The sequence below is a fragment of the Physeter macrocephalus genome, chromosome 9, assembly GCF_002837175.3.
Source record: "Physeter macrocephalus isolate SW-GA chromosome 9, ASM283717v5, whole genome shotgun sequence".
Taxonomy (NCBI): Eukaryota; Metazoa; Chordata; class Mammalia; order Artiodactyla; family Physeteridae; genus Physeter; species Physeter macrocephalus.
The window spans coordinates 93,659,574-93,675,435 of NC_041222.1; the positions used below are offsets into that span (position 1 = coordinate 93,659,574).

Below are 15,862 nucleotides of genomic sequence, written 5' to 3' on the forward strand. Positions count from 1 at the left end.
CGTATATATGTCCATGCCACTCTCTCACTTCGTCCCAGCTTACCCTTCCCCCTCCCCATATCCTCAAGTCCATGCTCTAGTAGGTCTGTGTTTTATTCCCGTCCTACCCCTAGGCTCTTCATGACATTTTTTTTTCCCTAGACTGTTTTTCCACCAGCACCTCCCCATCTCCGGAAGTGGCACCTCCATCCACCTGCCTGTTCTCACCAGAACCCAGAGGCACCACCTCCTCCTCCTTTATCACAGACAAGCAATCCTTCACCATGTTCTGTTCGCTCCCCCCAAATCTCAGTGCTTTTCATTTCTGCCACCACGACACTAGTCCAACCCTGTCATCTCCCAGTAGGACGAATGAAATAGCCTCTAGTCTCCCTCCGGCTTTCTTAGTCCAAAATTTATAAAAACACATCAGTCACTATGGCTGGAAATATCCAAGGACTCAGAGCGGAAAGGCTATGCAAAATACAGACCCCCAACAGACTCTGAAGCAAGCAGGGCCACAGCTCATGAATTAAGATGGGCTCAGAAACATAGAGCAACCTTGGATTTGAGTATCCAGTTAGAGCAGTGGCTTGTTTGATGATTGTGAGGATAGTGATGATGGTGATAATGGCAATGATGACAGTGATGATGGTACTGGTGGTAATGATGATGGTGTTGGTGATGGTGATGGTGATGGTGATGATGGTGGTGATGGTGGTGATGGTGGTGATGGTGATGATGATGATGGTGATGATGGTGGTGATGGTGATGATGATGATGGTGATGATGGTGATGATGGTGGTGATGGTGATGATGATGATGATGATGATGATTATGGTGGTGGAGATGGTACCTAATATTTATTGAGCACTCACTATGTGTTGGATTCTGTCCTAAACACATTGTTTATATTAACTCATTTAATCACCCCAACAAAATGGTCCCCACAGGGGACCAAAGATTAAGTAACTGGGCTGATGGAGGAACCAGTATTCAAACCAGGCAGTCTGACCCCACAGCATGATCTTCCCGAGTTTCTGAAGCTCATTCAGGAGAGTCAGGAGAGGAAACCCTAGGCTGGAAAAGAGCAGGTTGCTCTGGGAAAGAGCTGAGCTGTTGGAAGCACTATGTTCCCCTTCATCTAGGGGTGCTGCCTCTGCCTCCTGCCCCCTGACACCCCTCCTCCTTTCTGCCCATCTAAGCAGAGGCCTGCCTTCAAGGATCACTGTGAATGTTATAAAGGTAAGCATTGTTTCCAGAGACTCATGTTTCGGCTTTACTTGCATGTGCTGTCAGTATTTCTGATGGGCGGTTTCAAGCAAAAGGGTTTGAAAGGCACTGCTCTGGAGCTGCCCCATCCAGCGCAGCAGCTGCCACCTCGCCGAGCACGTGGAATGTGGCCAGTCCAGACCAAGATGGGCTGTAAGTGCAAAACGCATCCTGCATTTCAGAGAGTCAGTACCCTACCTGTGAACTATCTCATCAAGAGCATTTATATTGATTACATGTTGAAATCATAATATTTTGGAAATATTATATATAATATTAAGGAAAATAGATTATTAAAATGAATTTCATCTCTTTCTTTTTATTTGTTCTTTACGTGGCTACTAGAAAATGTTAACATTACATATGTGGCTCACATTATATGTCTGTTGGACAGCGTGGGTCTGGAGTGTTGGAGCTTCTTTACCAAGTGTTTGTTCAGCTCACCCTACTTATGCAACTGGAATTAATTAATTCATTCATTCCTTTTTTTTTTTTTGGCCACACCGCGAGGCTTGTGGGATCTTTTAGTTCCCCGACCAGGGATCCAACCGTGCCCCCTGCAGTGGAAGTGCAGAGTCCTAACCACTGGACTGCCAGGGAAGTCCCTCATTCATTCATTCTTGATAAAATGAATGTCTCCAGAGCACTATGAACCGGGCATGGTGGGAGCCAGTTGTGTGAACAGACAGCTGGAGTTCAGATGTGTACAGGGGATCTCAGAACACAAAGCACAGTGCCTGACTCTGACCTAACATCTATGCTGGTGATAAGAGCAGGTCTCAGAATCCCAGGAGGCTGGACAGACAGAACCTCAGACACCGTGAATCCATTGAAGGATCTGAGACCCAGAAGGTTGCTCAAGCTCACCGAGCATGTAGGTGGCAGGGCCAGGACCAGGACTCAGACTGCCCGCCCCTCAGCACTTGCCCTTTCACTACCCTCGCTGTGGGTGTGGTAACTTGGTCCACCAGCTAGAGGCAGGGCTGAGGATGGACCCTGACTGCTCTGTGGCTTGACCTCAAATGTGGACTTTTCCCTTTCTGTCTACCAGAGTTGACCTGCCCAACGTGGCAGAAGATGATAGATCATCCAATGGTTCGTTCAAGGACAGCACTGAAAATGCCAAATGTCTCTTTCTCCCAGAGTTCCGTGGGCCCTGGGAAAATTTTGGCTGCTCTGGGCAATGAAATAATTAGGTCAAATAGCACACGCCCATGATAAATGGAATGTTTATGTCATCCGGTGCTTGTTTCTTCCTCTGAATGAGTGGTCTTTGTCCTGTAGGCCTGGGGAGACCACAAACCAACACATTAGCCAACTAGTACAATGGACTGTGGGAATATCTGAGATCCAAGGGAACCGCAAAGAGCTCACCACGACAGGGGAGGAGAGAGATTGTCACTGGGGTCACTGACAGCTGGCAGGAAGCAACGCTCTAGTCCACCCTAGACCCTCAAACTTCAGTAGACCCTAGGAAGCTTGCAGGGATTGGGGGTAGAGATGTTCTGAATGCGAGCAGATTGACACAGGTGGGTAGGAGGGAGAAGCCCACATCTGAGAGTTAGAAGACTTGAGTTTCAATCTTTCTCTGCCACTAACTATAGGTGTGACCTCGGGCTCGCTCTCCAGAGCCTCAGATTCCTCATCTGTTGTACGAGATGAACTCTGAGTTCTTCTGTAGCAGCGCCATCTATGATTCCAAGACTTGTCTCTCGGGTCCACTGCGCTGTTATTTCCTCCAGGTTGCGGCCAATGACCTCACCATACTCCTTTCTGTGGGGTGATGGTGTTTTTTCTGACGGTGTGGAAACATCCTCTCCTCACGGGATAGGACAGCCCGCCCTCGTCTGCAGCCCACTCTCCTCCCTCTCCACCCCTTCCCAACCACGGCAGCCCCCGGTCTGCAGCAGCCTCCCTGGGGGTCAACACTGAAAAGATTCCTGCAGATGACTGGTTTCCTTTGCTCAACACACAAAGGCCCGCTGGGTGGTGGGGCGGTTGCGGGGGGAGCGCTGGACGCTCGCTGGGCTGCAGAGTCTGTTTGGGGCAAAGACTCCACCCTCTGCAGGACCAGGGCTGGCACAGAGCAGTGGTCTTCATGGGGGTCGGGAGGGGAAGTTATCTGTTGTGTTGCCGTGTCATGTTTACAACATTCCTCTCAACAGGGTGACCTGCTTGAAAGCCTCCTATACTCTTGTTCTTTGCTCAAAGGAAAGATTTGTTTGAGACACTTAATAAAAACCAGGCCCCTTCTTCTGTTAGCGTCTCATGACACCGGGAGCAGGGCATCCTGTTCCCAGTCTCTGGCGGCAGGGAGAGAATGTGTGCGGTGCTAACTCAGGGTGGAAAAGTAAGATGACATTCAGGATTCTTTTGGGCCGGGGGTGGTCCATAGCCTCATGAATTCTGAGGTCTTCTCCTGGGGGAAGGACCTGGAAATTCCAGTTTTCTCAGTGGGGCTGTGGGGAGCACTGGGTTAGGAGTTGGGTAGACCTCCGTTAGCATATTCATTGGGTGCTAATATGTTGTCTCATCTTGGTCGTTTACTTCCTTCTCTGGGTCTCAGCTTCCAAATCCATAAAATGGGCACTCAATATTCCCTAAGGCCCTTCCAGCTCCAACTGCCTGGGGAGAGGCCTGGGATTTCCTAATAGCGCAGCAGCTGTTGGAGGGAGGAGGCAAAGCAAGAGGAGCCTGGAAAGGATGAGGCCAGCCAGCCCCGGCTGGGCTCCCCATGTGACACTTTCCGTGAAGAGAGGCCACAGAATGTCCTCCCCACGCCTTACCTTGCCCCAGCCGGGAGCCTGTGATGGCCTCTCTGGCGCTCCCGAAGCCCAGCTCTCTGCAGACCACGCTGGCGGACACCAGGTCCCACTTGTCGTCGCAGACGGTACCCCATTCTCCGTTCTTGAGCACCTCCACGCGGCCCTCCCCGACGTTGGCACCTCCTCTCAACCGCACCAGGGGTTGCTGAAGAGACACATGGTCCTGCTGAGTGCGGCTCACGCCCCTCCTTTCCCAACCCCTCCCCACTCCAAACCCGGCACCAGGCTAGGAGCTGACGGTGCTCGACCTGTGAGTGTGCCCGCGGAGGGGTGGGGGCGCGCAGGCTCACTCTGCGAGGTCGGCTCTGCTGTGCGCTCCCTTTGCAGGCTTCTCGTGGACCTTTCGTCCTGGACCACTGGGGAGCCCCTCAGGGACCCTCATCAGCCCATCACCCCACCCCATACTTGCTCGAGGACCTTAACACCAACACTTCCCTGCACGCCCTCACTCCAGAACCTCAAGCTTCAGAGCTACAGAAAGAAGCTCCTACCCCCAAAGTCTGCAGATTCCAAATGGATCATAATTCTATCCTGCTTGTAACAGAGTGCTGCGGTCTGGCCTAGCCCCGGGGGAGATTCCAGGGCGCTAAACGGACCACACCGCAAGGATCCTGCTCTGCAGGCCGATGAGAGGCAGGAGAGAGAAGACAGAGAGTGAGCGGGCGGGGCCCCAGTGAGGCGGCCAAGACTTGGCGATGGGCCGTGGCAAGGGGATGGGGAGCCGCCCACTGGTCACGTCCGACATCGCTCCTGCAGCTGGGCTCATGACTAGTCACCACTCTAGCTCCTGCCAGCCCGATTCTACTCCACGTCCAGATCAGCCCAGCTCTTCAGAAGATGCAGCCCCACCAGACATGCAGAGAGAGTAGGTGGTTATAGTTTAGTTACGTCTACTTGCTCACTGACGGGCCGGAAGCCTTAATCACCTTATGGGGATTATTTAATTGCACAGGAGTAAGACCTACTCTCCACCAGCATCTTATTCCCGTTGGATTACACCTTACAAGGTGGGAGACGGGTCATTTGACTCCATCTGCCCACATACCCTGCTTTGGATCCGTTTCTGTGCATGCATGAGTGTGTGTGTGTGTGTGTGTGTGTGTGTGTGTGTGTGTGTGTGTGTGTGTGTGTGTGTGTGTGTGTGCACGTGCTGGGGCGGGGAACTCAGAAGGCTGTCAGCCCGGACTCCCTTCATCGTACCCACTGATGGTCTGGACGAGGCAGGCCTGGTTGGAGGTGGTGGTTTTCAAGCATTAACATACAGCAGTCATCTCGAGGGCCAAGGCATCAAACAAGAGCCTGTGTCTCCATCCTCCAGCTAAGGTCCCCACCTAGATTTACAGACCTCAGGGACAGACCCTGGCACTAGAGGGAGAAGAAAAGAGGGACAGGGAGGGGTGCAAAACCCACACTGGCTTCAAGAAACTTTAGTCTAGCTTTAGAAAACATGACAAATACAACTGCTGGCCGCAGTCCCTGACTGTTGTAGAACCGTGACCTCTCCCTTCCCCCATTTCCTTTCCCAAGCTCTCTAGCTGGATGTCAGGGTCCCCTTCCCATGGAGCGGACCATCCGTGACTCAAGCGTAAGACAGAGTCCCAGATAACCTTACCCTCTCTGGCAGAGGCCAGGCAGAGTCAGCTGGCCCTGGAGGAAAGAAAGAAACCAAGGGAAAATGTGATGTAAGCCTTGCTTGCTCTTTTTTTTTTTTATAATTGGTTTGGTATGAACTTGATTCCTTTGCTTTCAACCACACAGTAAGAGGAATTCCAAAACAGTAGGACCTGGTATTCTGGATGACACATGAGGAAAGCTCAGAGGCTCAGGCTGAGGCTGTAGAAAGGATGTGGCTGTCAAGTCACGTGGCGGTGGGGGGAAGTGAGGGGCTGCAGGCATGCCTGTGTGGCCTGGCTGCACACGTGCGATGTGTGGTCAGGTCTGTGCAGTTTGGAGGCCCTGGTGAGGACTGAGGGGGACAGGGCTGGCTGCCGGCTGGAAGTGCCAGGAAGACACCCCAAAGAGTTCCCACACCCTCCGGTTGATGCCTGGGCTTGCTGTGTTCACTTCACTCCTTTTGTTTAAGGGTTCTTCTTTTGTCCAAATATGCCACCCCAGCCTGGGAGGGGCCACCCAGTGTGGCTTATCGGCTCCTGCCTGGGTTTCTCGTTTCCACTGGATGAGTGTTATCAGCCCCTGTCCAAGAGCAGGTCATTAGATGTTGATGGAGAGGAGAGATTGGAGAGGGCAGGGGGGTAGATAGGGGGAGAGATATGGAGAAGGGACAGTAGACACAGAATGAGGCTGCCTCGGCTTGGGGAGGGGTTGCTACTCCTGCCCTCCACTCCACCCCACCGCCTGGACCCGCCTGACACACCATCTGCCCCCATCAGAGTTTCCTCTCTCGTCTTACCCCTAATGCGATCGGAGCTGACTTGGAACCTGTCCTGGCCCAGGGGACCGATTCCCAAGTAATTAGGTTTCATCTGATACAGGGAATCAATCCCTACTAAATGATTAGCTCTCTTTCCTACCCCTCCCCTCTGCTTTTCCCACCCACCGGCCCGTATTAGCAGTTTTCAGAGCATGCAAATCACAGAGACCTTTCGTGGATATGTGAAAAGAGGAGCGTCGGAAATAGAAAAGCTGCCTAATGATTTTCAAGGGAAGACAGCATAGTGCACTTTCTCGTCTTCAGAGGATGTGTCAAGCCTGCCAATGGTTGGGATAATTCGCTTGTCCTAAGGAATCAGTCACTTGAAGTGGGGATGTAATTGATGTGAACAGACGTACACTGACATCTCTTGAATACACCCACACGCACACACACTGGCTGGTTCACAAACGTATAACGTGATAACGGGTACAGATAACACAGACGTGGGGATGGCACGTTTCCATTTACTATCACGGTGGCAGCTTTTAAAAATTGTTACCCTTTCTGTTGCAGAATAAACCAAAACTTGTTGGAAAGTTGCTGATTTCACGTGCTTTTGACGGTTGGATCGTGTTTCCAGGATGCTTGATTCCTCTGGGAATTGTGCGGGAGCCCCAGGTGGCCACTCCCATCCTTCATGCGGTCCACAGATAGCACACGGAGCCTGTGACGTCAGTAATGAGTCATGTTCCTCTCCAGTGTATCTGTCCCCCACAGAGGGGACGCTGGCCTCAGAATAGAGCAGCAGTGGAAGGACAGGTAGGGGTGCTAATGATTAGGGGCAGGGGCTCAGCTTCTTGTCACACCCTAGAGGTGGCATCTATCGGAGAGGCTGGCCCTGACAGGTGTCCTCTGCCTTCCTGCCCTCTAGAAAAGTGGTCTGCATTTCCTTGCTCTCTCTTGGGGGTCCCTCTCTGCTCCCTTAACCACCAGACCTCCCCCTCAGGTGCCAAGTGGCCAAATCACCTGCCCCATCCTCACCTCTGGCTTGTAGGCTTTCCGGAATCTTGAGGGTCCATCGGGGCTGAAGACCTGGCCAGGCACACAACTCACCACGGCCGGCAGCCCATTCTCACAGGTGACATTCTTGACGGGGTCCAGCGAGACCTGAGGGCCCAGCTTGCAGCTGGAGATGTGGGCCTCCGTGCCTGTGCAGTCCATGGAGAATGGCCAATAGCGCTGCTTCTTGCGGGCGGCAAACATTCTGCAGAAGGTAGGACGGGGCAGGTGACCAAGGCATCCTGGTGCCCACCCCTCCCTTCTGCCACAACTGGGCATTGGACCCCTGCCCGGGGCCAGCCATTGTGCCAGCTGCTGGGGAGCTGGTGGTGGGACCAGAGAGGCACGGCCCCTGCTCTTGGGGTTCAGTCCTACTCCAGACAGAGCTCTGCAGGGTGCATCCGCCAGCACTCACTGAGCCCTTGGTCATGCTGGGCCCGCGCTGGGCACTGGGGAGCAGGACCCGGAAGGGCAGTGGTGGCCTCCTGCCCCCAGGAAGCTCACATTCTAGAAGACAAGGGACTAACTGAGTGTAGTGAGATAACACTAAAGCCTACAAACACAAAATGCAGAAAGGGATCTAAGAGAGACAAATACAGTGGCATATTAGCCATAAAAAAAGAATGAAATATTGCCATTTGAAGCAACATGGATGGACCTAGAGATGATCATACTAAGTGAGGTAAGTCAGACAGAAAAAGACAAGATGTTATGGAAAAGCCCAAACGAAATTTTTGGCCAACCCGATATTATATGGTATCACTTACATGTGGAATCTAAAAAAAATAATACAAATGAACTCATATACAAAACAGAAACAGACTCAACAGACATAGAAAACAAACTTATGGTTACCAAAGGGGAAAGGGGGGAGGGATAAATTACGATTTGAGATTAACAGATACACACGACTATATATAAAGTAGATAAAGAACAAGGACCTACTGTATAGCACAGGGAACTACATTCAATATGCTGTAATAACCTATAATGGAAAATAATCTTCAGTTTTATATGTATATATGAAGAAAAGAAAAGTTATATATAAATATATATAGAAGAATATATATATAACTGAACCACTTCGTTGTACACCTGAAACTAACACAATATTGTAAATCAACTATACTTCAATAGATAGATAGATAGATAGATAAATAAATAAATAAATAAATAAAAGAGATGGGACCCCTGGTCTCAGGAAACACCTCAGTCCTGGGTAATCAGAATGGCTGGTCACCCAAACTCCTCAGATAGCTTCAACATGCTGTCTTGCTCCCCTTTGTCTCCCTGCCTTTATTTCCCTGTGTCAATGAGCAGGACAAGTTGAGTGTAAAACTCTCTCCCATTGACAGACAAAATTAAAGATGTGAATCCAATGAGAAGCAATGAGAACAGACTTAAATTACCCCCCCTCTGCTGAGTCAAAGTAGACTTGGTTTCGTCATGGAAATTATAACGGTGATGAAACTCAGCCACAGACCACATCAAATCTTCACCCAGTTTGATCTGCTCTTCTTTTTCTAGTTTCTTAGAGTGAAAGCTGATGTCACTGATTTGATACCTTTCTTCCTTTCCAATATAGGAGTATAAATGTCCCTCTAAGTACTACTTTAGCTATATTCCACATATTTTGAGATACTGTGTTTTCATTTTAATTCAGGTCAAAATACTTTTAAATTTACCTTTTGATTACTTTTATGACAGAAGGGTTATTTAGAACTGGGTATGCAAGTTTCCAATACTTGGGGATTTTCTAGATATCTTTCTGTTATTGATTTCTAACATAATTCCATCATGTGCACAGAATATGCTTTGTATGACTTGAATCATTTTAAATTGATTGAGACATAATTTATGGTCCAGGCACATTTTATGTTCTAGCTAGGTTATGTTTTCTTTTAATGGGTACTTGAAAAAATTTTGCATATTGCTGTTGTTGAGTGGAGTGTTCTCTAAGAGCCAGATAGGTCAAATTGGGTGATAGCGTCGTTCAAGTCTTCTATATCCTTACTTGTTCTATAAATTATTGAGAGAGTAGAACTGAAATCACCAGCTATAATTGTGGATTCGTCTATTTCTCCTTGCAGTTCTGTCAGTTTTTACGTCATGTATTTTGAAGATCTGTTATTTGGTGCATAAACAGTTCAGATTGTTATGTCCTCTTGATGAGTTAACCCCTTTATCATTATTAAATTACCATCTTTATACTTTAAAAAAAAAATTCTTCACCCAGGAGTCAGTGAGGCTGAGGTTGTCTCCATATCATATTCTAGGTAAGCTCTTAGCCTGTGTTGTGTGTTTTTATGGGGTTTTTTTTGGAAGGCAGAATATGGATCGAGGTGAGTCAACGTTTTTTCTAAAATGATAACCAACCAGTAAGTAATGAATTGGTTAACAGAAAGGTCACTGTGCCTCAGTTTCCCCATCTCCAGATCAGATGTAGCAAAGGGATCTACTTCATCAGATTGTTAGGAGAGTTAAATGAGTTAATTCTTATAAAGCACTTAACCACAGTGGCCGGCACTTGGAAGGGCTACCTAAGTGTCTATAAAATAAATAAATAAAAACTGTACTGGTTAGAGGAAAAAAAGAAAGATGAGAGAAGAGAGATGATGGACGACTTCAAGGAAGAGTGGGTTTGAACTGGGCCTTGAATGATGGCGGGATTCGAAAAGGAGGAGGACGGGGAGGACACCCTGTCCTCTCATGCTGTCCCAGGTCTTTGGGGGTCTACGTGCTCATCCCTGACTGGCGGAATCCAGTGAGATGCCAGGGAGAGCTGGACTGCTCAGAGGAGGGGCCGCCCAGGGCAAGTTGGCCCCAGATGGGCAGAAGCAGGGTCCTGTCCCTGCTGGTCCAGCAGCCCTGGAAGTTTCTGCTTTGTCTCAGAGTGAATGGGATATGAACAAAGAGGAAGGAAAAACCCTACAGATGCTGCCGATATCTTTCCTTAATCAAAAATTGCTACTGCTAGTAATTCTACTGTACCTGTGGGTGCAATGACACAGAATCTTCGAAAAATAAAAAGGACTATCTTGGGAGTTCCCTGGCGGTCCAGTGGTTAGGACTCGGTGCTTTCACTGCCGTGGCCCAGGTTCAATCCCTGGTTAGGGAACTAAGATCCCGCAAGCCACGCGGAGAGGCCCCCCACCCAATTTTATTCTTTTGAAAAAAGGACTGTCTTGGAAAATTCAGGATGTGTGCTCAACATAGCTACAGACAGAGCACAGGACTACACAGGAGGACTGTTAATAATTCCAAGAGCCATTGCCCCTCCCCACTCCCTGGAAGGCCCCTGCACTTGGAAACACAACCTCCAGCTTCTTTCCCATGACACTCCCACATCAGACTGGAGAACGCACTCGGTGGGGGGCGGTTACAGCTTGCTATGACACCCCTACCATCGGGCGAGCAAATACACCCAGGGGATGTCAGCTGCACAAGGAGTGGTCAGATCCCACTGGACTGGAACATCTTCTAGCTCCCAGATTTCCATGACCACAAGCTTCTCCCAGGAACAGATGTACCGAGCTCTTAATATAGAGCGAAGCACCCCCGGCAGACACAGAGCTGCTCCTCCCTCCCCAGACAGCCCCACTGCCCTCTTACATCAGCTCACAGGAACTTGCCCGTGATCCTCCACAGGCTTCCACCACCAGAGCCCACCCGGCCCCCGTGATTCACTCCCGCAGGCCCCCCGAGATGCAGATACGGGGATGCAGATATGAGGCGCTGGGGAGGAGGCGTGGACAGCCCACTCCAGGCCTGCTGATTGGTGGGCGACTGGAGTTACAGGACAGCCGTTGGCCAAGCGGGAAGCCTACTTAAGAAAGAGGTATCTAGCCCGATGGCTGGGTGGCTAGAAGAACACTGAGCTGAACTGATTCAACTAAAAAATGAGAAGTCCTCCTGGCTCTCCCCCAGCCAAGGAGGAAGCCAGACTTCGTAGGGATTCTGCCCGCTATGTGATTATGTCTATTCCAATTGTGCATTCTGGGCCTAGGGAAATAACCACCGGATGGGTTCAGGGGCCCACTGGGCTCACTATGAGTGGACCTGAGGCCAAACTCCATTGATCACCTGACGTCCATACTCTGACTGTGGGCCATAGGGATGTTTGGGCCCCTGGAATCAGTGTCAGTTCAGAGCCCGTGTCCAGTGGTTCCTGAAGGTTCTGATTATTTCCTTGGGCCCAACATACAGTGATCTTCTCCTTTGGAGAAGCCTGGGCCAATGATTAGCAGTATACATTTTTGGCAGCATGCCACAGTCCTTCTTCAAGGGGACCTGGCCTCCTCTTCATTCAAGGGCTTCTGGGTCTGTAAACTGGCTTAAGTCTGGATACTGATTGAGAGGCCGGGCCTGTTTTTATGATTCAGGTTAGATTTCTGTTCTCTTGACCTAGAACTTTTCTGCTTTTACAGATCAAGGATTGAGTAGGGAATTCCCTGGCAGTCCAGTGGTTAGGACTCCGCGCTCTCCCTGCTGAGGGCCAGGGTTCAATCCCTGGCCGGGGAACTAAAATTCCACAAGACTCACGGTGTGCCCCCCGTCCAGAAAACGGAATTGAGGAGGCTTCCTATTTCACTTCTAGGGACACCACGATCCAGCCAACTAGATCAGCTGGTCGATACCACAGGTCTGCTGGAGTCAGAGTATTCTGATCTGCTGGCCATTCAGTAGCCACGCCCACCTTGCCTTTGGCGTTGAATGCTGTGGCTTGGCCCCTGCCAACCCCGATCCAATTACCCCCATTGCATTTAGGTTTCCCAGGCTGCGGTGACTGCAGCTCCCACCCTGAGGTCTGGCTTACAGAGAAGAGCCGTCAGGGAGCTCTTAAGAACGCCAGGGCTCCCCTCACAAACTTATTCCCCATGGTCAGGGTGAGAAGTCTGTCTTCTGGACCCTCCCGGGTGGGAGAGCAGATCTTAGGTGACAAATCCACTCCAACATTCCAGTCTCCCCAAGCCTCTGAACCCCTTTCTCTACATGAAACCAAAGTGGATCCGGCATTTCTATAATTGGCTGTGGAGGGCCTCCTTTTGGTCCCTGTTTCAGCCGACTCACCGAAGTCTTAGAGCTCTTCCTAACTCGCAAGATGCAACATTAGATGCAGAATCTCTGCTCAGTAAGCTCGCCATCAATAAATCCATATCGTTATTGTGATCCTGCTTTAAGAAAAAGAAAATGACTACAAAATGTTCCTGGCCCCGGGGATGGGGCCCTGAAGCTTCAGCTTTATCAATTTCGAGGTATATGCACAGCTTCCCAGTCCAGCATAGAAGTCAGCCCATGGCAAAGCGGCCCTTGGTGAGAGCCCCTGACTTCCCCCTGGGGAGAGCCCGTGAGGGCAGAGGCCTCTGGGGGCCCTGCAGGCAACCCCGCCAGACTCTTCTGACTTGGCCAGGGGTGTCGAGGTTGGATGGCCAGCAGAGGTTCTGATGAAGAGCTGCGGTCGCGGCCTGGGGATAACTCTAAGGCCACCAGACCTGCAGGTTAGCAGAGGAAGGCAGGGTGGAGAGGCCATAGATGCTGCCCAGGTGAATTCCCAAGGCTGCAAAGTCCCTTAGGGGCCTGGTGGATGCCTGGAGATTACTAACCCCACCCCAGAGAGAATTACTTTGAAAACAATTTCCTTCCTGAGGTGAAGGGCCTCCCGGGGAGACCCCCTCCCCTGCCTTGGGGGTGTGGTCAGCAACAGTAGCGACTGACAGGCTGCTGCAGGAAAGGTGAAAGGGAGGTGGGGAAAGATGCTACCAGAAGGCCCAGATGCAGGGGCCATGCAGGGTGTGGCCCTTGCTCTGGCTCCCAGGCCTCTGTTGTCCTCAGTCTCTGAGCAGGGCTCACAGATACCCCTGTCTCCAGGCCAGTGCTGCCCCAGCTCTCAGACTTACCCAGCCAGCCGGTGGTGGCGGCCTGTGCAGTGTGGCCAGGCCCCGCCTCTAGGGTGGAGCAAAGCAGGAGCAGGTCTGAGGGTGGAGGCAGCAGTGTGGAGAGCTCTCCCTGGAGCAGACCTGCCTGGGCTGCCCTGCATCTCTGGCAGGAGTGGTTTTGTGAACCCCCGACTCCACTGCCCTTCAGGCCTGGGTCTCCTCCTGTGCAGCCTGAGGGCTTGGGCCGGGTGACCTCTGAGGACCCCACATGCCCTGGGAGGCCCTGCTTTTCGCTAACAGCTTCCTCCTACCAGCTACCAGCTCAATCCCTAACAGCACCACCGAAGCACGGAAACTCTCCCCAACACGCTTTTCTCTTTTGGGCCCCAAATGTCAGCTGCATCCCAGGGACTAACATACCACATCAAATACAAGCTGAGATGAAGAAGGTTTTAGCCTAGCTGCCCTCCCATGCCTCAGCCCCGCCCCTCCTCTATACCATTTCCAGCGAGAGGGCTGGACCAGGAGCTAGTTTCCAGTGTCTGCTAATCATCTCCCATCTCGGTGAGATGTACTGTGAGAGTACTGCTCACCTCCCACCACCTTGGATGCCTCCCAGACTTAGCAGCCTTTTTCCTGCCGGCATTTGAAAAAGCAAAGCCACAGACACAGAGTAGGAGGAACAGGGAGGGGGTTTTCAAACCCAGTTCGTGAGAGGATCATGTGCGGCCCAGCTGCCAAAACAGATCTGAGATCTGAGATCCTTCCTCAAAAGGCAGAAAAGGACTCCGGTCCATCCGCAGTTCAGGAGGTAGCTTTCAAATGCCCTCTGAACAAGCCACGTGTTGTCTGGCCTCAGGCACCCCATCCTGCTCCGGGCAGGGCTCATGGCAGCCTTCCTGCTCCCGGGTCTGGACTCAGACCTATGACAGGCTGGGCGCTCTGGTGGGTCCAGCAGGTAGGAGGCCTGTCAGGGGAGGGGATTTGCTTTTCTTGGCTCCAATGGGAAGGAAAAGCTGAGAAGGTATCTCCAGGGAAGGAGCTGGCCAGCTGGAGGGACTTCTCCAAACTGTTTAGAAGATGGGGACCACCCTGCATGCCCCCATCCCACCCTGTGCAAACAGGAAGGTCTGGGCCATGTCTGAGGGCCGCTGGGGGTGGAAATCACCACCATGCTCACCCGCCCAGCCAGGCAGCTTGCCTCCAAGCACTCACCCTCCTGGTGGACTGGGGGCTCTGGCCGGAGGCGGCCAGGACGAGCCCAGGGAGGGACGCAGCCTACGCTGACCCTAGGGATCTGGAAGAGGATCTGGGGCTGGGACTCCTGTCTCCTGGCTTGGAAGCCACCTCTCTCCTTGGCTTGAAAGGAAAGAGGTAGTGAGTCTACACTCTTGAGGAGTGTGGACCCTGTCGCTGGAGACCTGGGTTTGGATCCTGGATCTGCCACTTCTTAGGTTTTTTTTTTTTTTTGGCCACGCCGCACGGCATGTGGGATCTTAGTTCCCCGACCAGGGATCAAATCCGTGCCCCCTGCAGTGGAAGCGCAGAGTCTTAACCACTGGACCGCCAGAGGAGTCCCAGCCACTTCCGAGATTTATCACCCCTCGCTGACTTCATTCCCTTAACTCTGAAATAGACCCCTGCTTCCTAGTGTTGTGAAGCTTAAGAGACTAAAACCAGAGCCGCCTGGCATGTAGTAAGCACTCAGTAAAGCCGATTATTATCCTTATTAGAGGAACTAGGAAGACCCCACGACCAGCCAATACACCAGCCTGTCCTGAGCTGAAAACCCTTCACTGGACACCCCCTCGGGCAAATTACTCTAAGTCTCCTTAGGATCCACTCCTTTTCCCCCTGGGAGATATTAACTTTGGAAATCCTAACAGCATTGCAAGATTTACTCGGCATGGATATAACCGAATCGAATCGATCGGTTTCTCAATTTCCTAACAGTTGCTGCAAGGTCCAGATTTCTCAAAATAATCACCTGCTGGGGAGACAGCAGCAGCCCAGGCCACTGCAGAGCTAACTCTACAACAAGGCAGGGCCAGAGCCCAGCCAGCTGCACTCCCCGCACCCTCCTTACTTGTACACTTTGGCGTTGTAGCTCTTCTCCCCAGGGAAGCCAAACATGCCGCAGACCACGCGGGAGTTCTTGGCCGTCCAGTGCCTGTCGCAGATCTGCTTCCATGTCTTGCCCTCCTTCACCTCCACGTAGCCCTCCGTCACCGGGGTGCGCTTGCGGTAGGCGGAGAGGATGGCTCGGATCCGGATGTCCTCCACCTGGATATTCATGTTCTGGGAGGGAGGAGGCATGGAAGGAGAGGGGTTACTTTCCTGGTCTGGCCGTGGAGAGGTGACGGCAGACTGGGCGCTCTGCTGGCCCCCCTGCCTCTCCCCTCGGGCCCTCGGGGGCCCCTGGGCGCTCTCCGCGAGCACACAGCACGTGTGCGTGGGAGATAGTCTGGCCGAGGGGA

At 51.6% G+C, this 15,862-nt stretch overlaps 1 protein-coding gene across 1 annotated transcript in view; it reads right to left on the reverse strand.

The window, feature by feature from the left end:
• The window catches only part of LOXL2 (lysyl oxidase like 2), a 94,144-nt gene that overhangs the window by 28,934 nt on the left and 49,348 nt on the right, over positions 1-15,862 (reverse strand). Inside the window, exons 4-6 of the mRNA XM_028494198.1 lie at positions 15,472-15,683; positions 7,492-7,714; positions 4,038-4,221 (exon numbers count right to left, since the gene is read on the reverse strand). Coding sequence (XP_028349999.1) covers positions 4,038-4,221; positions 7,492-7,714; positions 15,472-15,683 — 619 coding nt within the window. The remainder of the gene's footprint in view (positions 1-4,037; positions 4,222-7,491; positions 7,715-15,471; positions 15,684-15,862) is intronic.